Here is a 26,520-nt window from a genome sequence, read left to right as displayed (position 1 = left end):
CCGCCGCCGTTGCTATAGTCATCGTTGCTGCGACTACATATCATCATTACGACGGCAATCGGAATCGGATTCTGAATTATTGTAGTACGAATTGGAAACTATTGTATATTCGTTTTTTTTATGTGCCTACAAAAGCATGCGTTCGTATTAATAGTTATGGTTGCACAGTGTAATCGCACAAAAATTATTCTTTACGATAGCGCTTTTTGGGCATAACCCAGTGTACCATTTATTCTGGTGACATTTTAAATGTAATTACTTCTTGAAGAGTTTGGAGACCCTATAAGGTATAAGTTTATATAAAAGATGAGCGTAACGAGCTTAGTTTAATTGACTTTGTCCAACTGTCAGGTGGTATCCACGTAAACTAGTCCCTCATTTTTTCAGATACCGACCTGAAATCTACTTTCTACTTTATTAGTAAAGTCACCGCGGTTATATCCAAGTTTAGAACAGCGCGTCAGTCGTTTTCGTTGTTTGACCTCAATTAGAGATTCCAAGTGTAGCCAGGTCCTTCTCCACCTGGCCTTTGCAACGGAGTGGAGGTCTTCCTCTTCCTCTGCTTAACCCGGCTGTCACTGCTTCGAATACTCTCAGAGCTTAAGTGTTTTTATCCATTCGGACGACATTATCTAGCCAGTGTAGCCACCGTCTCTTAATTAGCTGAACTATGTTAATGTCGTCGTATATCTCGTACACCTCAACGTTCCATCCACTGCGGTATTCTCCGTTGCCAATGCGCAAAGGTCATCAGATGTTGTCATCGTCCATGCCTCTGCACCATATAGCAGTTGGAAGTAGTACCTATTGGCAACCCGAAACCCCAATTGATGATCTGAAATCTCATACACGTTCTTTTCCCCCAAAGAAGCTACTCATTTGTCGGAAACGCCGATTTAAGACTACTATAGTATATATCTCCATTATAATCTGAACGTTCAGGGTTAAATCCTTTTATGGGAAACTTTTTTATTAGCGGTATTGTCTCCGTAATCGTTCAGATCGGACCGATATAGCATATAGCTGCCATTCAAATTAAACGTTCAAATTCAAATTCTTGTATAGAAATTTTTTTTATTTGACGAGACATCTTCTCGAAATTCGACACAAACTATTATTTAAGACAACGCTACAATCTGCAAACAAATTCCCGAAATCACAAACCCAAGATGAGTAAAATAAGATACATACAAGTACATATGTAGTATTTCAATTGGGTCTGATATTTTTTTCGTAGTGATACCTGAAAAATACCATGTAAGTAATATTTAAATCCCGAAATTCCTGATTTGGATAGTACTTTCGGGATTTTTTGACTTCGTCCTGTTTTCTCGTCTAATTATAAATATTCCTCGTCGTACTTCTAAATCCCGAAATTTCGGGATTTCCGTACTACTTTCGGGATTTTGTGATTTCGTCTAATTATACAATATACCTCGTTCTCGTTCGTCTAATTATATAATTTACTTTGCTAAACCAACAAAATTAAAAAAAAAAATTTTAAAAAGTGGGGTTATAATCGTATTTCTCAGCTATGAGTGTTTACAATGACATCACTTACAAAGTTTGTAGCATTTTTTCACACTAATATTAGAAAAAAATGCTACTGTTTCAGAAAATAACGTCATGCTTGTTAATATGACTTTATCAAACGAAAACGATAAACGTTCTATTATATAAAGCAAATAGTATTCATAGCTCCGAAGCTGATCGTTCGTTTAGAAATTCAAAACGTCTCTATCAAATAATGACCTTTGGCCAACAATTTGTTTATGATTCAAATTTTTTATTAGTTGAGCGAACCAAACTTCTTTGACCTTTGTACATATCTTTGTTTGATCGGGATTGAACACAAAACGAAGATTATAAACAACAACAACAAGATTATTAGCGATCACTTTCATATGCCATTTTTTTCTCCAATGTCATCGATTATGTCATCAAGGGAGTCTAATTTTCACGTACGTGTTTTTCATGATGCAAGAAATATAATATTTACATATACATATATATTATGTTCATTTATTTGGAATTTACTTAAAATTAATCGTGATCCTCTACCGTTTTGAGAGGGGCATCTACAAATTTTATATCTGGAAAACATAGGCACTTGGAAATTGTTAACCGCTGATAATATTTTGTGGGAAATATACTCCAAAGCTCGACCTTAGCTGTCGAGGAGCAATTACTTATAGAAAAAAAAGGTTTTTGGCATTGTTCGGCAGGAGAGGTGGGATCTAGGTCCTGCTTAGTGTTACTGACCAAAGAATGTTGAAAATGTCACAAGTCAGTGAAAAGATGTCAAAAATCTATGAATAAGCATCCACCGTATGCTCCAGATTTGGCACGCAGCGACTATTTCCTGTTTTCTGAACTCAAAAGAATGCTCGTTGCGAAAAAAATTTTGTCGAATGAAGAGGTGATCGCCGAAACTGAGTCCTATTTTAAAGCAAAAGGCAAATCGTACTACAAAAATGGTTTCAAAAAGTTGAATGGTCGCTATAATCAGTGTATCACCATTGAACTATGTTGAATAAAAAAAAGAATTTTGCCAAAAAAAATGTGTTTAACTATAGTAGGCCGCAGACTCGTCAATTGACCTGTTGGAATAATGTATTCTTTAACCCTCTGATTTACCAAATAAACTGATATTTTTTTGGTAGTTCATCGATTTGACCCAATTATAACATTATAAAAACTATAATTTACTAAAAATACAAAGCAAAATCGATATTATTTTCCAGTTTATAGCCCCTCTAGAAAATATGTGTTTCGAGTTTTGTTGGCAAGCACTACAAATTACAAGATCAACGAAACTTTGTAATCAATTTGTATTTATGCAGACAGCTTTAGTTATATTTCATATAAAATTTGGACACAAAATATTAAATTAATACTATATTTATATGTAAATAAAATTTGTGATCAATTTTATCTCTAATATATTATGTTATAAATATAGTGTGGCTGTCAAGTTCCCAGATTAAAATGTAAGGTTAGAAAAATATAAACATTGAATAGTGTAAATTCGTCTTCTCCAACGGTATTATAATTAAATAAAAGCAAAAACTTTCCTACCAATTCTAAACATCTGTTCCAAGGTTGTATATTAATTGTGTCAAAATTTTCTGATTCCCGTTAAATATTTACATTAGCGCCAGTTTGATGCCTAAATCTGACAGATATTAAAAAAATATTTTTATTAGTCAAAATGTAATATTCACAGCATTATAACATTTATTTTCTGTTCAACCAACTACATAGTTTGTATATTTGTAAGTATATTAGAGCGGGTCGATTGACAAAGAGCCAAAAAAACAGAAAAATCTCTTTGTGGGAAATATTCTACTGATCATTGTGAACAACAACTAAAACCGGTTTCAAGCCAGCGATTTTTAAGGCGAAAGTTAAGGGATTATAAAAATCTGTACATCAGTTTTTGAGATATTCGAATGAAATTTAGTATGTATTCGTATTTTAATATTCTATTGATCACTGGTCGGAATCGGCTAGATCAAACAACTATATCACATATCTCCCATACAACCTTCGCCTTAAAAATCGCCGGCTCGCAACTGGCTTTAGATCCGTAGTTTCTTAGATAAACTTGTTCAGAATGATTCGTAGAACATTTCCCACGTGATTTTATAGAAAAAACTCGAACCGCACTAATATATATGTACATATATGTATGTTTGTCTGTTATGATTTTTGACCATACGTACGCATTTGTAAACTTTCTATAAGCATTTCTAATTTCAAATAAACGTCAGTTCTCGACTAATAAATCTCCGGAGTATATAAGGTAATGTATAAGTTAATATTATAACATATACATATGTTTGTCTTGTATATGTGTGCTGTATTATAAATCATACAAGCATACTACATACAAATCTAATATTTTGTAAGACGCTCTGGAGGCAAATGATAAGCGATATGACAGATGAAACGCTTACACACATACGTATAAGCGATAAGGACCAACCATCAAACCGGATATGTACGATTAGTAAACGTCTTAATACATAGATTTAAATTCAAAAATTAGCTACATTTTTTAACGCTTGGAAAATATATTTATGAATTAAGTGTACATGAAACTCTGTTTTGATAACAACACAGGTCTATAGTGGTTTAGGTTAGGTTAGGTTAGACGGCTGATTAAAGATCGCACGCGAACTGGTATATGCAGTTCTTTGTGAAGCCATAGAAAAGAAGAACTCCTGTGTTCGAACTTATAGATTAGCAAAACGCTTAGTAGCCAACACAAATTTGCATAGGCGTTCAGTTCGCCGGAGGATGGCTGAAGGTATGCGCTCTCAAGCGTTTAAGTCTTGACCTCCCAAACGCGGGGCAGTTAAGAAGGCTAAGAAGTTCCATAGAGCTTCGACGAACTGCGTCCAACCTTACAGCATGGACGCCAATAAGGCAATGGCCTGTTAAAAGCCCCACAACTAGGGAGAGGCTAGCCTTACTGAGGGCAAATACAAGATACTTGTAGATCACTAGATTTCCTGCGATCAATCTTGTGCCAAAGAAGTATAGTGGTTTTGTTATCTTATATATAGGATCGCTTTTGGATATACATATTTGTGGTCACAATTCATAACACTCTAACATCTATCAAACCGTTGAATTTTAATTGGGTCAACTCATTTTTGTATGTAATCCAACAACAACTTTTTTAAACAAGTGTAAAAATTTATGATTCTACGATGCTTACCTAAACATATTAGGGTCAACTTTTCGTAAACACATAATATACATACATATGCATGTACCTACACATATACATACATATTTCATGCCAATAGTGAGTGCATGTGTACTTAAACATTATATAGGTAATCTATTTTTGATTACTTGCGTAGCCCATGATGTTTGTTAGAAGGCGAAAGCTTAAAGATGCGTAATTTTTTGGCTTATCAGTTGAATTTTCGTTATTAATCAGTATTATTCATCATACGAATATACATACATATGTACGTATATATATATATGTAATACTCATTTGCAGTTTGTCCTTATATTTACATGCTTATCAGTGAAAAGAAATGAGTGCAGCTACTTGGGGCAAAGGTGTGTGTTCTTAATCATGGGAACTCGAGATTTTTTTTTTTTTTTAATATTATTTTGGTATTATATTTTTTTCTATATAAATTTGCATTTAAATTTTTTCTTAAATGTACATGTGAATCCATCAGTGGTTAATTAAAACATTTTTGATTAAAAATTAAATTTTCAAGTTTTAAAAATAAAATTTTCAATTTCAAATCCCCAACTGGAATTAAAAATTTTAATTTTAATAAAAAAAAAAAAGATTTTATTAAAAGTGAGCTTTGCATTATACTATTTATTTGCACATATTTTTAGCATATAATTAAATTTTTTTTTAGTTTTTATTTATAAATATTATTAAAAACTCTTCGAATTTTTTATTTTAATCCGTTTTTTGCAATTATTATTTTTTAATATGTAATTTCTTCAATCCGGTTTTTGAGATTAGAAATTTGAAAATTAATTTTAATTCAGATTTTCGGAATTACAAAAAAAAAAATAAATTATTCAAACAACAATTAAAGTTTTTTTCTGCATTATTTGTCATCTTAAGCCAACGATTTTCAGACAATCAAAATTTATCTAATATGCAAAATATTTTATAACATCAAAAGTGCATAAGTCGAATACTGTACTTGTTAGGACCAGTGCATATGTTGGCTGAGAGGTTAAATACATATGTATATGTACATATGTATGTACATTGAAACTTTTTTTATTAATTCATTCTGAAATTTTCTTTTCATATACCAAAAAAGACTTGAAAACGAACACACACCACTATCAAATACATTTCACACCCACAGCCAACCAACAAAGTAGCCAACTTCTCGGCGATAAAAATTTTATTTTACAAAATAACAAAACAAAAATCGCCACAAAAGAGACTTGGCATAAAATGTAAAGCAAATCAATTGCTAAAACGTAATTGTTTACTCTACCGTTAGTAGGTAACTTTTAACATTAGTGTTAATCTGTCGTTGTTATTGGATTATTTGCAGATTAGCGGTGACAAGCTGTTAGTAGCTGAAGTTCTTTCCTCTACTAACAAGGGAAGAAAACAACTGTGTTGGCGTGCGTTTTTAAATGTAACGGAGGGTTGTTTACTTACATATACATATGCACATAGAAGTGTGTGTGTAAATAATTAGGTGAATTGCATTTTCAAATCTGATTTCACTTTTCTCCTATCATATTACAAAACCACGTCAAGTTGGCAACGTGGCAATGTTTAAATGGAGAAGTTGTAGTTTACGTACATATAATTTAATTTATGGCAATAAAAAATCTTCACAGTTTGGCAGGTGCTCCATGATAATTATTAAGCAAACAATTTTTTTTTTTTTAGTTTTTTTTTTCTTACCTACTTTAATTTTTTTCTATAACAATTTTGGTTTCTCATTAAGTTTAGAGCTGTGGCACAACTTTTTAATAAATAAATCTTTGTATTGAATATTTTTTGTAACCATTTAAAAAATAGTATCCGCCAAACTTACATTTTATGTTGACAGACAACAGATGACGCTGCGCTGATTTAACTAAAAAGTGGCAGCGCTGTGATTGTTTAATGAGATTTCAATTTTTAATTATATAAATATACTTATTAACAAATTTATATTAATGGTTGTTTAGAAAATTTTTTTAATGAAATGATTTTACTCGTTTCACTGCCTGTATCACCGATCAAAAAAAATATATGGAATTATTTCTAACTCAATCTTTGGCTCATCGAATAAAATGGCAATGACAGAAACAGCTGTTTTGATGAAGTGCATTTCTAAATGCAAATAAAACAAATTTATTAAAATTGGATTTGTATTGCTTAAGGAAACAAAAAGTATATATTTAAATACGTTCATACACATAAAATTCATTCAGCAAAATTAACAAAAAAAACACATGTGTGATAACTAACGAGTGCAGTTTTAGACAAAAATCTACAAGATTTTAAATTAAATCACATATTAAAGCTTATCTACAATGGAAACCGAAATCCTCTCTCAAGCTGTTGATAAATCGCAAATGCCACCATTGCATCAAAAACGCGTTTTGGCATTTATTAATCACTTTATAATAAATTCATGCAATTTCCTTAATGACTTCGCCTTGAAGTGCGAAAGTAAATTTGTGGACTTGGAAAGAAAAATGCAAAAAGTTGAAGCCGCATTAACAATAATAGAAGCAAAGGTACGTTAGCATAACAAAACAATAATTACATACATTAATAAATATCACATTGCAGTTAGCATCTGTGCCGGATGTAACGGACGCCACATCAACTCCCACTGCCAGCAATACTGCAACAGAAAAAGTCACAACTGATGCCGCAGAAAAGACTGAAAATAAACCAACCGGAGGAGAGACGACAACCACTGATAATGCTTCGGATGTACCTCAACCAACTGAAGATGCAACTCCGGAACCTACTGGTGTGCGCGCTTGTGAAGATGTGCGTTTTAAAAAGTTTTTCAAAATGGTACAATTCGGTGTGCCTGCCGGAGCGGTTAAAATTAAAATGCAGGCAGAGGGTGTTGAACCAAGCATATTGGAGTGAGTAGTATTCAACGAAGATAAATTGTGTTATTAAATTTTGTTATTTTGCAGCAATCCCAATTTGTTGTTAGCAGATGGTGTTACAGAATGAGTGCAGTTTAAATGCATATTTTGAAAATACACAAATACCGATTGTCGAAACGGTAGGACAAAGCAAACGTGAAATCTTTGGACGAACTGCTTGCATTCACCATTTATGTGATATTATGAAAAATGTATAAAAAAAATACATAAAAATAACTTAAGTAAAATAAAAGACGAATTGTAATTTTGTTTGATTTTTCTTTTAATTCAATGTTTAACTAAAAAACATTGTTTTAAATTATATTTTTTCACAAATAACTTGTTAAAAATGCTTTTCCACAAAGCATTTCGTATACAAGCCTTACATTGGTAAAAAACAGCGAAACGCGAAACAAAAAAGCAGATGGTGGCTTGGAATAGGGGGCGAGTGATTTAGAACTGGATCATCTGTCCCTTCCTCTTTTTGTCACCTCCCAACTCGAAATGTTTGCAACGCTTCAGTGGTGTCTGCTTGCGGTACTTGCATTCGGTGCACTCCATACGCAACACAATCTTTTTGGTGGTCTTAGCCTAAAATACAAAATTAAAAAATTATTAGTTACAGCGTAAAAACTTAAAAAATATATATATATGCACAATTGTATAAATGTAAAATTTTGTATGAATGTTCCAACTGAGCAACTGACAGTAGCGTACAATTGCAGTTTGTAGTTTTCAGCATTCAGCAATAATATTGCATAGATCTATCCCACCAAAGAGCCTTATAGTATCTCTTCGATTCAACGGCAATTTAGTTCTACAAATATGCAAATAAATAGCAGCAAATCGCTTGCAATTCGTACCTTCTTTCTGAAGATAGGCTTGGTTTGACCACCGAAACCTTGTTGTTTTCTGTCGTAACGACGTCTGCCCTGAGCACCTTTACGCTCCTTCGACTTCTTGTATTGTGTCACCTTGTGTGGCTTGTGGCACTTGCACTTCTTGCAAAAGGTGCGTCGCTGTTTCGGCACATTCACCTAAAATTCAAGCAAAATTTTATAATTAGCACACTTCAACACAATTCCAATAAGCAACATTTCAATGCGAAATTGCAAACACTAACGTAGCATCGCAAATATAATCATGCAAACATTTTTCAATAAACATAATTATACCAAAATATTGGTATTTATTTAAAGAGTCGTTTAAAACAGTAATTTACACATTATGTACAAATATTTTTGCGATGCACCGCGATTTTTATGTAGAATTTTATTCCGATTTTCCGCAAAACGTACCATCTTGACGATTCTTGGTTGTCAAAGAACGAGAAAAAGAAAAGGAGAAAGAATAAACGGAAACGATACAACTGTCAGATGTCAAAATATATAAACAGAAAAAGTAAACGTCAAAATGGAGACAACGAAACACAGCCACAGGGTTGCACAGCGTAACTGCTAGTAGAATGTATTTGGAAAGTAATTAACTATAGAAATTTAAAGAAAATATTCCTTACTTCGAATATTTTGAAGAAAAAATATTTATGAGAATAAATAAGATCCGCTCTTTCTCTCTCTGTGAAATATCTCCAGGTTTAATCACGATAAATAACTGCCGGTACATTTTGGTTAATGTAGTTAAGGGGTTACATGGGTTTCGAAATTACAAAAAATATTTTTTTTTATTTGTTTTAATACTATGATATTTTTAGAATATAATCTGCGTTTTCTTTGAAACATCATTTTCGAAGTCGGTGTCACGATTTCTTTGAAACTTTAGCTCTTATTGAAAATTATAAAAACTCTTCTGAATGTAATTACCTCGTTAATCGAAGAATTTTATTTTCAATTAGAAATATTTTTTTCAAGGCAATTTATGTAAAATTGCAATTGTACAAAAATTCATTTTTTTTTTTTTAATTCTTCTATTAATCACGACCTATACTCTTCTCCTAGATTCTAAATTATATATTGTGATTTTTTATGAATCGTCTGTTATGCTGATTACCGCGAAGAAACGTTTTTGGGCGGTGTCTCCGGAAACCCGCTGCCATTGACTGAATTTCCAAAAGTTTTTTCTGAAAACTTCACAAAACATTATTCAAATGTTGCTCTTTGATATGCTCAAAAGTTGTGATAATTTTATTCCTATATTATATGAATAAGATTGGTGAAATAAGTCTTTTTTTCGGAGGTCAAAACCCACTTAACCCCAATGGGTTTGAGGGATAAAATTGCATACAAAATACTTTTGATTTTATTAATTATTGAAAATAGGAAATTGTCACCACCAAGGCACAGTAGTTAGAGAAAAGGAGGACCACCTAGAATATACCGACGCTATTTCGAACGCGACTAACTTCAGACATGTACTGAACTCCATTCACAGAGGAGCCATAAACACTTTCATGGGCTTTCTCAGTGAATTTGGTCCATGGAGTCGAAACACCCCTTCTGCAAACTATGAGCTTGAGTTTCCGTATGAAACTGGAGCGACCCCAGCAAGTTTCCGTTCTGGTTACTGTAGCAGGTTAAACTTCTACTTCTTCAAAATAGTTCTCATTATACAAAACTTAAGTGCTGCATACAAAGAGTCCCCGCATGACACTTACCACCTTTTTAGATGCTCTGCTGAACTCACCCACATACCATCCTTCTCTCCTTGTCCGACAGCGCCGAAACGGGTCGTTTCCCTGGTCTCCCGCTAAGTGATTTCGACGATACTTGATAAAAAAAAGAGCTTAGGTACTCGCCACAACAACAACAATAAATACATTAATATGGGAGACACCTTTTCGTGAATACTTTTGAAAGTTCTTTGAAAACAAATTTGACTATTTTCTTCATTTGACCAAAAACAATTGTACCTGAATTACTTGAATTCAAAACATCTTAAATTCTAACTCAGAATTACCTTACCATAGTACAAGAAAATCATTTAAAATTGTTTTCTTATAGTAATATTGAAATTTTTTGGAATTGTTCATTGTAGCTTGTTACGAAAAATAAATGCTTTTGCTTGTTATTTATCCCTGTATAGGTATAGTAAAAATAATTTATTTTTCTGTCTTTACAATTTTCAGAATCTTCCTTTTAAATCCTTCAGTATTATTTTTACCTCACTATTATGTATTTTCTTTGTAAAAATTGTATTTTCTACTAAACGACCTTTAGCAGTGAGCCACACAGTCATAAACATAATGCTTTGTGCATTTTCTTAAGGTACATACATACATACATACATTTAGTTTGTGTGTACAGTTATTAAAGTATGTACATATGTATATATGTATGTATGCAAATGTAACATGAAATACATATGTACATATGTATATTCCTAACACAGGTAACGAAACTGACAATTTTACCTTGAGCAGATTTTCTTTGGAAAGGATCACATATTGAAGGATATAGGCACATAGGTATGTATATTTGTACATGCGAACGTAAAAGTGCGAACCCTGAAAGGAATTTATTGAAAATTCTGAAAAATACAGTTGAACTTCCATAACTCGGAAGGAATTGACTGAAAATTCTAGAAAATACAGTTGAACTTCCATTCTATAACTCCAAGTTCTCCATAACTCAAACTCTTGAATTTTCAATAGCATTTCGAAGTCAAATTTCATACAAATTACCTTCCATAAATCGAACTTTTAAATTGGCACGTGCTAACTCTAAGTCACCTTTTTCCGTGGAATTCCACTTTGTAGACAGCTGCTCAGGTAGAAGTCGCCGCGAGTATTTATCTCTTCAAATGTTTATTTTACAGATTATATTGAGTTGGACAATAAGTTATGCTCAGCCGGATATGATGACATTGTAAAACCGAATATTTCAGACCCAACGAATGTAACTTCTAGCGCCATGGAAAATGATGCGGTTCCTGAAGAAGGAATTATTCAACCGCCATCCAAACATGATTTGACGCATTCCTTTGCAATTTTAAATTTCTATTAAAATAGGAATATTAATACAACTGATCACTACAAAGCACTGAACAGTTTAGAAACTATTTTCACTGAAACAAAGAAGCAAAAAATATACTATGATCTTTTTGATCTGATCAAAACTAGAATTTTGACGACCCAAAACGGCCAAAATTTTTGTTATTTTTTTAAGCATATCCATAAAATTTTAGAAAAATTTATTCAGTAGTTTTTTTTAACTCTCACATATCGTTTTTTAGGCTGTCACACTAGGTGTGCCCCTTGAGAAGCATTTGAAAATGGCTTATTTTTAATTTTTAAAACTTTTATTCATGTTTTTATTGTTCAGAAATTAAATAACACGTTTGCAGGAGTCGTCATCAAAACGAGGGTATCTTATCCGAGGCTGTTTTCTTCAGTTCATTGGTGGGGTTTATTACGTGGCGAAATGTTTCGCCTTCTCACTTTAGCTCGCCTTCAAACGGATGTTTTTTGGCTACCCATAGTATGTATGGGTATATATGTATGTAACATAGTTCAGCGAATTAAGAGACAGCAGCTACGCTGGCTGGGTCATGTCGTCCGAACGGATGAAAACGCTCCACACCTGAAAGTATGCGACGCAGCAACCGCCGGGTGAAGCAGAGGAAGGCTTTCACTCCGTTGGAAAGAGGTGGAGAAAAGCCTGGCTACACTTGGAATCTCCAGTTGACGCCAAGCAGCCAGAAGAAAGAACGATTGGCACGCTTTTGTGAATTCGGCTATAACCACGTGGTGTGCTGGTGGTGTCTACGCCAATAAAGAAGAAGGAAAAAGAAAATAATGTATGAAACACCCATTCCATATTATTAAGCAGTGAAAACTTAAACTTAAAAACTTTTTTGAACAAATTTGTTAAACAATTTATTACCTTTTGGCTTTTTTTGTATGCAAATTATATCCCCAATATTTATTCTTCACTATATGCCAATTTTTTGTTGTAAAAAGCCAGTACTGCTGAGAAATAGTAGACACAGTTTATTGTAATTATTTGGTCACTCCTGTATGCAAAGTCGATCTGTAACTAAATTGTAAAGTAAATCTTATTTTCTTGGTACTTTATTTATGTATACATATGAAACCAAACAAAATACACATTAAACACTTTTTGGATTTTGTAAAATCTTACAATTTTAATTTTTTACGGCTTCTTATTTATTTATTTGACGCCATCTTTACGAATGCAATTATCCGGTCTAAAGGGATGTCCAACTTATTTCAGCGTGGTGGCGCCTTAAAATTTTCGTTTTGTATAACAATTTCCATTGTGGCCAGATCGTATGAAATAATTGCTTCTGGGCATTTAAATTAAAACAACCAACATGTATTGCGATTAAAAATTTAACTTAAAAATAAAGATTTAATATCTTTGACTATTAATTTTACTATTTTATATTAAAACAACTGACTTTTGAATTTTCAATACTTAATAAAGGTATTCAAGCTTGTTAGCTCTCAATTAATAAATGTTTTTAATCATTTTTCAATGAGAATTAATACTATGATGTAACACATTTCAAAACGTTTCATCAAATACATTTAAATTTCACATTTTCTTTAATTATTTTTATTTTTTTTTTTTTTTTGTTAGTGGTTTTGAACGTTGCTGTGATCAAATTGAAAGGTGAATTTTTAATTTATACTTCGCGTGTTTTTCGAATCGATACATTTTTTTTCTGTAAGTTGGTAGTACTGTTAGTGACATCTATGCTCATGTCAAAAGTACTTGAGATAAGCGACGTTTTGTGAGGCTCTAAAAGTGAGTTCTTCGATTTTTACTATGTCTGAATTTATTGAACAAAGAAGTACGATAATACAACATCTCATACTGCATTGGTTATTCGTGTTCATTTCGCCACATTTCAATCACTGCATTCGCCTGATTTACCTTCGTGTAACTTCTGGCTATTCAGCAAATTCACATGATCACTCCGAGGGCAACGTTTTGACTCAATTGAGGATATAAAAGCTGAATCGAAGAAGGCTCTGATGGCCATTCGTTGGCATAAGTGTATTGCAGTGGGAGGAGATTACATTGAAGGAGATGATGTGGACAAAAATTCACCTTTCAATTAGATCACAGTAGTTAATTCCTCAGTTTGCATATTTTTTGGGTAAAATTTCAATCTGGCCATACCCGTTTCCATTTGCTAAACGTCAAAACCGCCGGAACTTTGACAGTTGTGCTTGCACGTGAATCTTTTGGCAGCAGAGAGCGTCACTTGCCGGTCGGCTGACTTTATATTTGTGTATGTGTATGTGATTTTATGCGGTACATATTGACCACACAAAAGCGAATCGGGTAGCCTTCTACACTATTTCTTATATACATACATACATATCCATATAGCTTAAGAAAAAGTATTAATAACTAAGGAAAGAGAAGATTTTCAGTGAAAAAGTTCTGTGGCATTTAATATACATACATAAGTATGTACATTTTTAAGTCAGCAGCATTTTGCACAAGAGCCAAGAGCCTTTTTTGTATGGTGAATGGCGCGGTTTTACTTTACTCTCTCACCAAATGTATATGCAGGTATAAATATGGGTTGCCATTTAGCTGAAATGAAAATGTTTCGAAAATTCTGTGTAAAAAAATTTAAAATTTTTAGAACTTTGGTTTATAGCGTGTGATGACCAGAAGCATAGAGATGTCCTCATTAAATATTATACCGAAAGTTCACGTCGAGGTGTTGTTGATATACATACATAGCTCCATCTACGAATACCCATTTGAATTTGAACTTGCTAAGAGACTATAATGAACGTTTCTTGTTCTTCTTTATAGACGTAGAACCGCTTGCATGGACCGCTTATATTGTTCTTCCTCTTCGCTAATTGGAGACTCCAAGTGTAACCAGGTCCTTCACCACATGATCTTTCCAACGGAGTGGAGGTCTTCCACTTCCTTTACTTCACCCGGCGGGTGCTGCGTCGAACACTTTCAAAGCTGGAGCGTTGTCATTTTTCGAGCGACATGACCTAGCCAGCGTACCCGCTGTCTCTTAATTAGCTGAACTATGTCAAACCCGTCCTCGTACGGCTCATAAAGTGCACGTCTCACAGAGTAGAAAAAATAGGGGCAGTATGTGTCTAATATCAAATAATTTTCTTACAAAATCAGATACAGTTGACATTAGTAAATTACTTCCAAAAGATCCTCTGGCACTTGATATTTTATATTGTTATTGAAAGAGGAGCTCTAAATTTCAAATACCTTTAATTCCCACTCATTTGAGCCATTAGAAGCGAAAATCGTCTTACGAGAAACTTGAGAAAGAAAAAAATATTTGCTATTCCTGGCAGGATGCCGTTCATTTAGGAAAATCCTTAATGAAATTTTTGTATAGACCTGTATTTTCCTATTGTGTTTGGCATTTGTCGAAAAATCGGTTAGAAAATCTAGCTCTCATACAGCTGATTGTTTACAAAATTCAGGTCAGGATAAATTAGAGAGTGTTCATGTAGGGAATGAAATAGTTTTTGTTTTTTACTTAAGTATGTTGCTTCTGTTGTTGTGGCGGGTAAATTCTGCCCAGTTGACAGTTCTTGGCCGCATAAAAATTCAGAACAGTATTTAAGTTTTTATGGGAGTTGAAACCTAATTGAATATTAAATAATCAATAAATTGATCGCTTAAATTTGTTAAATCTAACAGAAGGACAAACTACTGTGTGTATTTCTGTCACGAAAAATGCACTCATAAGTCAAACTTGGCAACTCTGCATTAAGAAAGAATTCTCTAATAATTCCAAAAGTGGCTTTTTCTGTTCATGTTCTCCTATGACACCAATAAAACAATGTGAACGAGCTCTTGGTCAGACGTACAAAATATATGTAATGCACACTTTTTAAATATATATTTTAAGTACTTTTTATTTTCTTTTAAGTTGAGCAAGAATGGGTGAAGATGATGGACAGAACTCATTCACTCATTCATGATTTGCGTTTTGAGAATATGCCTTCAGCAAACAAACGTAAATATTTAATTAAATGTATGCAGTATGTATGTACTTTTATGTGTAAATAAGCGATTTGCCACGCCACAGCTCCATCTGTACCCTCTTGCCGACCGATGGAAGGATGCCAGGAAGTATTCTTTCATGCAGCAAAAACGACTAATTTGTTTAGGTCTTTGTATGTACACATCCATATCATATGAAAACAACAGAATTTCGTTGAAACTAACAAAAACTACAACAAATTTGCTCCCTAATTCGATATAACATATCTGCAATCAGCAGAATATGTGCCGCTGTATGAGTAGGGGCTTGTAGCTAGCGGAAGCGGAAAGTAAATTTTAAGTATCTACACATACATACATATGGGTATACATACATTTATTTATGTACATATGTAAATAGAGCAGATGAACTTTTGAAGTGGTCGGTGAAGATAGCTGTTTTAACGATGGTTTAGCTAATGAATGAAGAACATTAATAGTTTTGATGATTTTATAACTATGAAGTGTAAATGTGTATGTATTTGTGTTCTAATTTGGGCCGAACTAAATGTGCTTTATAACAGTGGAGGTTATGAAGATCCCAGAAAATGAGAATAATTTTTCCAGAGTGCTGATAGATCGGCCAGGTATGATATACGTAATACAAGGAAGGACTTTATGTGAGCTGATGTAAAAATTAGACAATGGGCTTGGCACCGACACTTTTAAGTAAAATCCTATATCTCAGGAATTACTTCACTTAAATTCCATCTGATCTTTCATCTTTGAGGAATAGTAAAAGTGGCGATTGACATGATTGTAGAAATCATCTTTATTATCGCGTTAAATGGTTGAAAATTCGCTCTTCCTTAAAAATACCATGTAGCGAGTTAATTTCACTATATAAATTTGGGCCTAACCATTTAGCTCTTTTATTGCAATAAAAGTTGTATTTGTTCTAAAAAACCAAGGGAATTACTTTAAGGTGTAAAACCAGTCCTATAGAGTAAAGTCGGCCGGATTTTTAAAAGTTCTGATATTAGTTATACATATAGGGGCTAGGCCAAGTTTTCACTCGAATTTATTTACCAATTTAATGCACAACGATACACTTTTTGAGTAAAACACGCTCCCTCATTTTCATTGAGAAAACTTACATATTGGCCAATATATGCGGTACAAAGTCAACCGGCAAGTTCGAAAATCTTTATATTAAGTATATGGGAGCTAAGGGAACTATTAGTCCGATTCAACAAATTTTCAACATACAGACATACCATTATAATAGAAGAATCATCGCTTAATTTCAGTTATATACATATATCACATATTGACCGACATTTTCGATCAAAAGTCAACTATGGGTAGCGGAGTCTAAATATTCGGTACCTAAGGGCTTGAACAGTTTTTATTGGATTTAAACAATTTTTGGTCATAAGGTAGCACACACAAAAGACATTATTTGTACAGTTGGATCTCCAACATAATGAATGAGATAAGAATGCAAAAAGAATGGCACATACAAAATTTTGTCGAAATCGGTTGGTCGGGTCAAGAGGTATGGGTTCTCACCAAAAAGTGGGCGGTGCCACGGCCATCGTCCAAATTTTCACGCCGGCTCCCATAAAGATTTCTCATACCGTCTCGCTGGTGAAATTTAATGTCTCTGGCGTGTTTAGTTATTGATTTATCGCGCTTTTAGTCGTTTTTAACAGTACCGTTATATGGGGAGTGAGGTTGGTTATCTTCCGATTTCATCCATTTTCACACTTTCGGTAGAAATTCTTATAAGTTTTGTACTCAGCAAATTGGGTTGTTGTAGCTTAAGTAGAGATGTGAGAGATATGTTAGAGGGCGGGGCCATGCCCACTTTTTCCAAAAATTTTGCCAACATGTTCCCCTTGCTAATGCAATCCTCTGTACCGAATTACAACCTTATATCTTTATTTAGTGCTTAGTTATGGCGCTTTGTATGTTTTCGGTTAATGGCGATTTGTGGGCGTGGCAATGGTCCGATTACGCCCATCTACGAGCTCTAAATTTTTTTGTACTAAGGAACGCATTTCATTGAGATATCTCAGTTTTTACTCATGTTACAGCTTGCACGGACGGACGAACGGACAGACAGTCAACCGGATTTCAACTTTTCTCGTCATCCTGATCATTTATGTATATATACATATGTATATAACCCTATATCTATCTCGCTTAGTTTTAAGTGATACGTACTACCGTTAGGTGAACAAAACAAAACTCTGTAGCAAGAGTATAAAAAGGTGCAACCAAATAATATATGTACGTCAGTTAAATCACAAATTCACTGCGAAGTGTAACGGATGGGTCAGACATCTACCATAAAAAAGGTTTCAACTAAAATAAAAAGGATTTCAGCTCGCCCACAATTAATTCTCATCTGATTCTCCAATTTATTAATATACAATTTCATATATGAGCCTTGATGTTATCTAACAAGTAAAGGGACCTGCAACTATTTATGACAGGAATACGTTCGATTATTTGTCATTACCAATCGTCTGGGACTGGTTTCAAAAAGAAAAGCTTTTTCTTAATGTTAGTCGATTTAACGAAAATAGATTCTTCGTACTAATAGTGTGTATCATCTCTAACCATACATACCATATATCAACATTTGTTCCCATCATCCACCAATTTTCGAAGTACAATACTTATCGGTCGGTATATTAAGCCATCAACTAAAGTTCTTGCCGAAAATACTCAGCTTCAGAAGTATAAATATAATATAAGCGAAAAGCATATTCTACAACAACCCCCAATGGACTATCAGTCGATGGATTAGTGGTTCAAATAGCGGATGCGACCATCACAAAAGGGAGCAGAAGCTCTCACACCAGTATGCAGCTGTTTTGTTTTTATGATGACGTAAAGACGTTGCACCTCCTCTCATTCGAATTTCCACTCCAATAAAACTCATATTTTATGATAGAAATGATTATGTATTTGGAGATTTGTCGTGAAGGTTATAATACTTAACCTGCAGCTAAAGCCCAGTAAAATAACTGTCGGTGTTTTGAACTGAACTTTTGAACCCTGAACTGGATTATATTAAGTTTGCCACAAAATTTGTAAAACCCAGTAGGAAACGTCGAAGATCATATAATGTATGCAAATGATGAGCAGATTTGATTTGGTCAAGTTCGTCTGTCTGTATATACACGAACTAGTCCATAAGTTTTTGAGATATCGTATTTAAATTTTGTACTAGTCCTTTTCGCTCCAAGAGGCTGGTTATTTGTCGGTATGTCCGATATTGGATCACTATATAATCTAATTGTCATGTAAACTGACCGATCTCAGAATAAATTGCCTACATCGGAACACTGTAGAATAGAAATGCCATTGAAATTGTCCGATCAAAATTTATATAAAAATCTTCTAAAAGATCTACTTTCCTAATTAAGTAATCCTAATGCGACTTGATTGTTGTTTATATAAAAAACTTCGCTAAAAAGACCTATCAAAACGTTTTTCGTTGGATGCGAACCGTTTACTGGTTACGTTTTCAGATTTAGTTATATGTGTATAATTCAATAAAAAATTTACTGTGAAGGGTATTCTGGCTCCGGTTTAGTCGAAGTTAACGTTTTGTCTGGTTTTTGTTAACATTTTGTATTTGCATGTTTTCTGTACTTACTTTTGTTGCACAGTGTAAGAACGCACATTAGCATATAGGGTTCATTTTCCACATTTACCACATTTGATCGAATGTTGTCATAAATGTATAAAAATAGTTACCTACACACGTTTCTAAATAATTACATTTACATGACGATTAATGACACCCCTCACACCCTGCTGTTGTCGATAATGACAATTTGAGGCTTACATCAATTACTGAATTCCAATTTGTTTCGAACTACGATCATTTTTATACATTTACAACCATACATACATACATATAAATACATATGTTTATTCAAATAGTATGTATGTAAATGTATATTTGTATAGTGTTAATCCACATATTTGTCACACGAGCCGAAATATCGATGCTTCTGTCACCGTGCTAGTAATTAACATAATAAAGAAAGCCGTAGGCACAAGACAAGGGCATTAAAGGTGGACATTTAAATTGTTTGTATGTATGTATGTACATATGTATGTGAGCACATTAAATGGCAGCAGCTGTCCTTTATCTGCTTACCTAGCCACCACGAAATACTTTAGTCATACAACACCCTTTATGAGGAAGCAGCCTTTGAATATACAATAAAATTATAAAATAAAAGAGCGTATACTACCCCGTAGAGTTGCCAAACTTCAACATTTGTAGGAGGTTTGAAATAATTGATATAATATATGTATGTATGTATGCGAAGTTTTCTAAGACACAAGTTTAATTATAAACAGGACAAACTATGGATATATTATATCTTACGTAGTATGCTTTCTCTTTTTTAAAATTTTCTTCTATTCGAAACCGATCTTTATTTATAAATGTTTGACTTTACTTCAAGTGCAACATTTTCGACTGGAATTTCGGCTAATGTGTGCTGAATGTTGTTTTCGAGCTCCGCGAGTCTTGCTGATTGATAGTCGTAAACATTTAATTTAACATACCTTATCCCTCATACCCATAACATAATATATTTAGAGGCGTTAAATCGCATTATCTATTGGGCTATTTCTCGAAACTACCGAGACAATGTGTCCATGTTTAGACGGGAAACTTGAGTCGACGAATCGTTTTGCTTAAAATAGAGATCGCCTGCGTCGATTTCATCAAATTTCGGGAAAAAAGTTGGTCAACATCGTGTTGTAATGATCGATATCGGTGGTAATGTCATTTCCTGCCTCCACTTTTGAAGCCACTTTGAAATACACATTTTTTGTCAAAAATCAAACTTTTGACTTAATCTTCCATCATTGTATTCATGTCATATATTTTTGGAAAGACATAATATTTGATACTGAATAAAAATTCACTAAAAATTCATTACTTCGATCTGCTTAAATTCACACGGCAACTCTACTTTCAACACTTCCTTTATATTTTACCTGAGCGCATACGAACTTATTTGTTTGCTCGTAGTTGGCATCACTGTCGCAAGATCAAACTGTACATGAAGCCACATTGTACCACACACAGGCGTTTGTTGTACAGCACGCGCGCTTCCCCTGGCCATCCGGCGTCATTGGACGCACGCTGTAACACCTAGCTTGAACAAAGCAAGGTAAAGGCAAAGTGCTGGGTTACATTTTTCCTTTGATGAGGTAGTGTGGGATAAGAATAATCAACGTCAGGTAAGGTTAGGTAAGTATAGTGTAGATAAACTAAATAAATGCTTAAAAATAACTTATATTATAATAGATATTTTCTGGAATAAATTTTTTCCTCATCAAATGCTGCAGAGGATCGATGGAAAATAAAGAGACAAATAATAAAATTTAGACTTCAACAAAGGTTATATTTCAACTTATTGAATTTCACAATAAATGTTACAGAATAAAATCTTCTCAATATTAAATTTTAGTACCTTTATGTATGTATGTAGATACTGAGCATACTTATATTTTTTCATGATATCAAGCGGTTTCGACTTTTACTTTAAAAATCGCCTCCTAAAAAGCTATATATTGGCCCTTTCACTCGTAAAAAACATCTGAAATAACTGTAGAAACTGGTAATATGGTCCCTAAAATAAATTAGATCCAATTGTTAAAATTATAGGAATATACATATGTACATACATATGTAAAGCTGCTAGTGGCTCACATCAAGAGGGGCTCATCCGTAATTTAATGTTTGTTGAGATGAGTACAATATTTTAATTTTTCTTTCTTTTATTGTCTATAAGTTGAGTATTACTTATTATCTTCAAATCACTCATGTTCACTAGTCGAAAAATAAAATGTGATAATTTTAGAGTTCTGCACTTATGTATGTATTTATACAATTATGTATGTACATCTGTATGTACACACATATGTATATAATTATTTACGTACATATATGTAAGTAAGTTTGTGCTTTTTATTGAATTTATGTTATTTAATAAACCAATTTCAAAAGCCCTGAAAAATGTCATCAAATCAAATCAAGTAAACAAATATGCATGCATATTCCTACACACATTTATGTATATAAAAAATACAATTATAAATATACTAAAGCTTTTTGTGCCCACCTTATCAATGTCTGGGGGTTAGCTATAAAAAGTAAGAAATCAACAAAATGATTTGAGTCAACAGTCTGATAACACAGCATTTTGACTTGCCTAACGCGGCCGCACAAATACACCAATGCTTGTTTACCCACGAGTACACTCCATTTTGCTGTTGTTTTACGACAGCCGAAAGAAGAAAATCCAAACTGCCAACTAAAGAAACAACAGCATATAAACGAAGCAATGCACATACACGTACATACACAGTATGTATGTATATTGCTGTATTATTATTTTTTGCCGGTGTCGGCTCACAGATTTGCAAAATTGTTTGTGTTTGCCTCAGAAACACACTCATACATCTACAGCTGTATAACGATTTATTGTTATTCCCAGCAGTACTCACACCCCCTTACATTAATGTGCTCCAAATGTAGATTTCAACTTATGACTTATCAAAAAGCTTTCGGTCATTTAAAAATCATTTAGAAAAAAATATCTAAATACATACATATGTATGTATGTAGATGTGTAAAAACAATAACAAAATTACACGATGCTTAAATTGTGAACACGAAGCAGTTCGCGGCGTACAAAGAAATCATCGTTAAAGTCTTTAACGTTAGAGTGTTGACGGCAATAACGATCACGACGCGAACAGCAAAGATGTATAAAACGACGACCGTAATTACTTAGGTGAACGTTTCTAGACTACAACAGGTGTAATGAATAAGCTTAGTATGTGAAAATATTTAGTTAAGAGCTAGTACAATAGCTGTGAAATGGCAACCGAACACAAAACGACACGAAAAAGCCAGCCCGCCACTCGTGAATGCTCATAAATGCAAAATATGAAGCACCAAATTGTTTGTGTGAACTATAAAATAAAATATTTAAATTAAATATTAATGAGTAATACTAAATATGCATATGCACATACATATATTTATGTATATGTATGTATATAGAAACATATATTTTTTATATATAAAGACATTCATAAGCTTATATGGCAATATTTTAAATAACAATTAGTAAAACCACAACCGAATTCAGCCATTTTTGAAATAGGCGGGAAAATTTACTTCGAAACAAACTAAGTATACAATTTTACTTAGTATGTAGGTACGTTAATGTGTACACACATACTACTTTAAATATATATGCGTACATGTATGCACTATGTATGTACATATACATACATATTTGTGAACAAAATGGTCTCTGCACAATGTAACTAAAAAGAAACTGTACAGGACATTTTGAGTTCCCATCAATGTAAATGAGTATAGGTGTTTTCATGTAGGCTACTCATACTACTCGCTGATAAAAAACATTTCAAAATACTTGCTAACGTATTGTGTTTTTATGAATTTATTTTTAACAAAATTTTCACTCCTTATCAATAATACATACATATGTAAGTATGTATATTCGTGTATTTTTCAAAGTATACTTTTACTCATTCAAACGAATGTTATTTGTATTAATGTCTACTTATGGAGTATGTTTGTGAAGTGGCTACACTCCAAAGACCGCCAAAAAATATAATTTACAGAGCGGATACCTTCACACGTTGAATAACAACTTTGTTTGAATGGCTGTCCAACTGTCGTAAACACAAGCGCAAAACGGTCTAGATAAGCAACAATGCAGGCGTTATTTTGCATCACGGCAGCTGAAATGTACTGTATTTGTACAGTAAACAACCGATAAAATGAGCAAATAATTGTCGAAAAAGCCGGTAGAAGGCATACGAATTTTTTGAACAAATTAAAATTTTCGAAAAATATTATAAACTATGTTCTCGACTGTAGACAAAGTATAAATTTAGAATCTGATATATAAAAAACTTGAAAATATGGTAAAATTTTTATTTAAAAGTTGACGGTGATGAACACATTCTAAGAGAAAAATATGTATTAGAATAAAATCACATTGAAGTTGAAATATCATAATATAGCAGATTAATAAAAGAGTAATATGACAATATCTTCCGCTGAGTATATTAAAAACTCAGCCTATTTGAGATTATTAATAGATAAACCCATAAGCTGATCTATAACATCGAACTATGTACAATTCTTTGCACTTTTTTCAATTATAAATGTTTAACAAGTTTAAAATACAATCGGTGAGTTTTGACAGTGCTGGTTAGTTTAGGTTAGGTTAATCTGCTAGGCCACTAAGCCATGTTCTTGCGTCCTTTGCGATACCAGATGGAGTTCATTTGCTAAGTCCAAAATCGTTGAGGATCCCTGCGCTTGACAGAAATTTTAAAAGACTCTGCGGCCTCACTGTCGATACCTCCTCCAGTGTATCATTCTGTGGGGACATACTGATGCTTACAGCGTAGTCTTGCCAATGCAAGACAAGTGTACAAGAGATGCTGCATTGTTTCTCTGGTGCCCTGCTCTAGGCATTTCCTGCATTTCTCGATCTGTCAAACCCATCTTGCGGGTGTGTGTCGCCACCAGACAGTGACCAGTTAGTATTCCTAACATGCTTCTACAGTCTCTTCTATCGAATGTCAATAGGAATGCTGCGTACTTCCGATCTTCCGCTTTGCACATGACTTATGCAGTGCTGATTAACGGACAATTGTTGTATATTCTACAATTTGAATACTGTTTCTAAAGTTGCTAATTAAAGTCTGTTGCATTTTTTTTAAAATTATTTATATTTTCTCACTAAAAGCTTGCAATATTTCAAAAATATATTTATTTATCAACGTTTTGCTATTTTTTTAATTAAACACGCTTTCAAGTTTTGAGATATCGATCTGAAATTTTGCACCTGTCATGTTTCTTATGAAAAAGCTGCTAATTTGTCGGAACCGCTGATAACGGACGACTGGACCAAAGAAATAGTTCAGATCGGATCACTATAGCATATACAGACATACATACATACATATGTTTGTAGCTGCCATACAAACTGAACGATCTGAATCAAGTTCTTCAAACCCCCTTTTGTGTTTGGAAAGAATATTACCACTTCGATGCAATCAAAGTTTACGTTTTTTCTTGTTTTACATAGATTAATAGTGTATAGTACTATATCGATACAGTAAATTTCCTTACTAAACTTATTTACAGTCCATTTAAAGCCTTCTTTGCCATTGTGTTTACTCAACTGGATTTACCGGAAGTAATAGCTCATCTGTTTACCCGAATCCTCTCATACCACTTCGCTGCCAGCATATTCAATTTATGCCATTTGAACTTTCATTAATTTCTCTTGTTGTTTTCTACTATTTAATCAAAAAAATGTTGATTTTGGTTATGCGTTTATTTTAAAAAGGCTTTACTGTAACGTGTTATTTTGCTTAATGAACATCAATATCCTTTCGCAAGCAATAACCTCACGACGAAATAGAGAATTTCGTCAATTCGCCTTAATGCTCACTTGAATTCGATTGATGCCATCTCTTTGTACTCAATTTCCATTTTATTTTCAATATGCAATCTTATTTGACGCCTAGCGAATTCGCTACTAAATACAAATGAACATAAAAATATACTCACCGTTGTATATATTATCCATAAAGTACATATTTTAACATTGGATCACAGTTAAATGACTTTTCTGGCAGGCGTACAAGTGAATGTAGCACTTCTCCTACATTTTTTTGCGCTCATACATATATTTACATGTATGATTATACATACAAACATATCTACTTGTGAATAAATATGTTCATATGTATCTACAGTCGTTTGCAGTGCATTCGACTCACTTACGTGTATAAACGACGTAAAGTCGTTTTAGTTAAATGTGGCAGGTCATATCATTCTACATCATTCTAAGCAGCGCTTCCCAAACTGGGGTGACTCGAGTTGCTTTTGCAGATATCATATACATACATATGTATGTATGTATGTATAAAGTGCTGTCAAATTAATTGAAAATTAAATTTATAAAATTTATACATACATACATTATAAAATTGCAAAATATTTTAATATTTTAAACACTTTTTTATACATTTAAGATGTGTTTTATAAGTTCAAATTGTTCTGTCATTCCTTACTCTTAAATACTGCCCAATAAACTGAAAGCGACCCAGTGTTGCAAACCACTGACATGTGCCACCAAATCTGGCAAACAACTTCATATCTACAAAAGTGCCATCACAACGACTCCCCAACAACGCTACAGCTGCCGTGTAGCCAAACGAACAACACAGTGCTGTAAATATCGTGCTTGAATTAATTGTGTGCTTTTTGTAGAGCACACAACAAATAGTGATACCAACACCAAAGGACAGCAAGCCATTCTACCAACCCAAAACACCGCACCACCCAATCCACAATGCTACATACAAATACTATATGTGTGTATGTCCACAAACTGATTCATATACCGGCTCATGGCCACAACGGCCCACTAGTCGACGCAGCGTCAGTTCCACCGACACACCGTTCGTGTCGCCGACGCTACGAACAGCGAAATTGTGACATATATATGTATGTATGTACCTAAATATGTATCTACAACTGTCTGTATGTATGTACACCTACCGTCAGCTAGGCGTATGGACGCACACCAAAAGCAACATAATCCCCGCACCGCACCAAACACTCTTGTTACCCTTGGAATGCTAGCGCAACGATGGAAGCAATTTTCAAATTTACCGCCAAACGGCACTACATTGAACTATGCGGCGACTGTACTCACGAAACCCAAGCAGCATTTGTATGGAATTACTCAAGAAACCCTCTAAACGCGTCACCAGCGTTCGCACGTTTGTTTGCAGAATTTTTTAATTAATTTCAAAAAATAGCTGACTTTTTCCACTAACGATTGATATAACCTACAAATCGGTTGGAATAAGGGTTTTAGCA

The 26,520-nt window shown here is 33.6% G+C and overlaps 2 protein-coding genes and 1 long non-coding RNA gene across 3 annotated transcripts; 1 reads left to right on the top strand and 2 right to left on the bottom strand.

The window, feature by feature from the left end:
* The first annotated feature begins 6,869 nt into the window (after positions 1–6,869).
* On the top strand, positions 6,870–7,878 carry LOC120769164 (WASH complex subunit 3). The gene is made up of 3 exons (XM_040096049.1): positions 6,870–7,248; positions 7,304–7,611; positions 7,666–7,878. The coding sequence occupies exons 1-3, from the start codon at positions 7,042–7,044 to the stop codon at positions 7,703–7,705; spliced, it is 555 nt and encodes a 184-aa protein (XP_039951983.1). The 5' UTR covers positions 6,870–7,041; the 3' UTR covers positions 7,706–7,878.
* Positions 7,879–7,939: 61 nt separating this feature from the next.
* LOC120769165 (60S ribosomal protein L44) lies at positions 7,940–8,987 on the bottom strand. The gene is made up of 3 exons (XM_040096050.1): positions 8,916–8,987; positions 8,481–8,654; positions 7,940–8,208 (listed from the first exon to the last, which is right to left on the bottom strand). Exons 1-3 carry the CDS (start codon positions 8,916–8,918, stop codon positions 8,071–8,073), a joined length of 315 nt encoding a protein of 104 aa, XP_039951984.1. The 5' UTR covers positions 8,919–8,987; the 3' UTR covers positions 7,940–8,070.
* A 2,865-nt stretch (positions 8,988–11,852) lies between these two features.
* LOC120768346 lies at positions 11,853–12,842 on the bottom strand. The gene is made up of 3 exons (XR_005704751.1): positions 12,714–12,842; positions 12,456–12,608; positions 11,853–12,334 (listed from the first exon to the last, which is right to left on the bottom strand). It is a non-coding gene; the product is annotated as an uncharacterized LOC120768346 (long non-coding RNA).
* Positions 12,843–26,520: the final 13,678 nt, after the last annotated feature.

This window comes from Bactrocera tryoni, chromosome 2 (assembly GCF_016617805.1).
Source record: "Bactrocera tryoni isolate S06 chromosome 2, CSIRO_BtryS06_freeze2, whole genome shotgun sequence".
Taxonomy (NCBI): Eukaryota; Metazoa; Arthropoda; class Insecta; order Diptera; family Tephritidae; genus Bactrocera; species Bactrocera tryoni.
Note: the sequence above shows the minus strand (reverse complement) of the source record. Positions and strands in the feature narration are given on the sequence as shown.

What these genes read in the sequence shown, in the direction of transcription:
- LOC120769164 (XM_040096049.1), top strand. Translation starts at nt 7,042, where the DNA reads ATGGAAACCGAAATCCTCTCTCAAGCTGTTGATAAATCGCAAATGCCA. An exon ending in TAACAATAATAGAAGCAAAG is followed by an intron (nt 7,249 to 7,303) that starts GTACGTTAGCAT and finishes ATCACATTGCAG; the next exon opens with TTAGCATCTGTGCCGGATGT. An exon ending in GTTGAACCAAGCATATTGGA is followed by an intron (nt 7,612 to 7,665) that starts GTGAGTAGTATT and finishes GTTATTTTGCAG; the next exon opens with CAATCCCAATTTGTTGTTAG.
- LOC120769165 (XM_040096050.1), bottom strand. An exon ending in AGCCTATCTTCAGAAAGAAG is followed by an intron (nt 8,209 to 8,480) that starts GTACGAATTGCA and finishes TTTGTATTTTAG; the next exon opens with GCTAAGACCACCAAAAAGAT.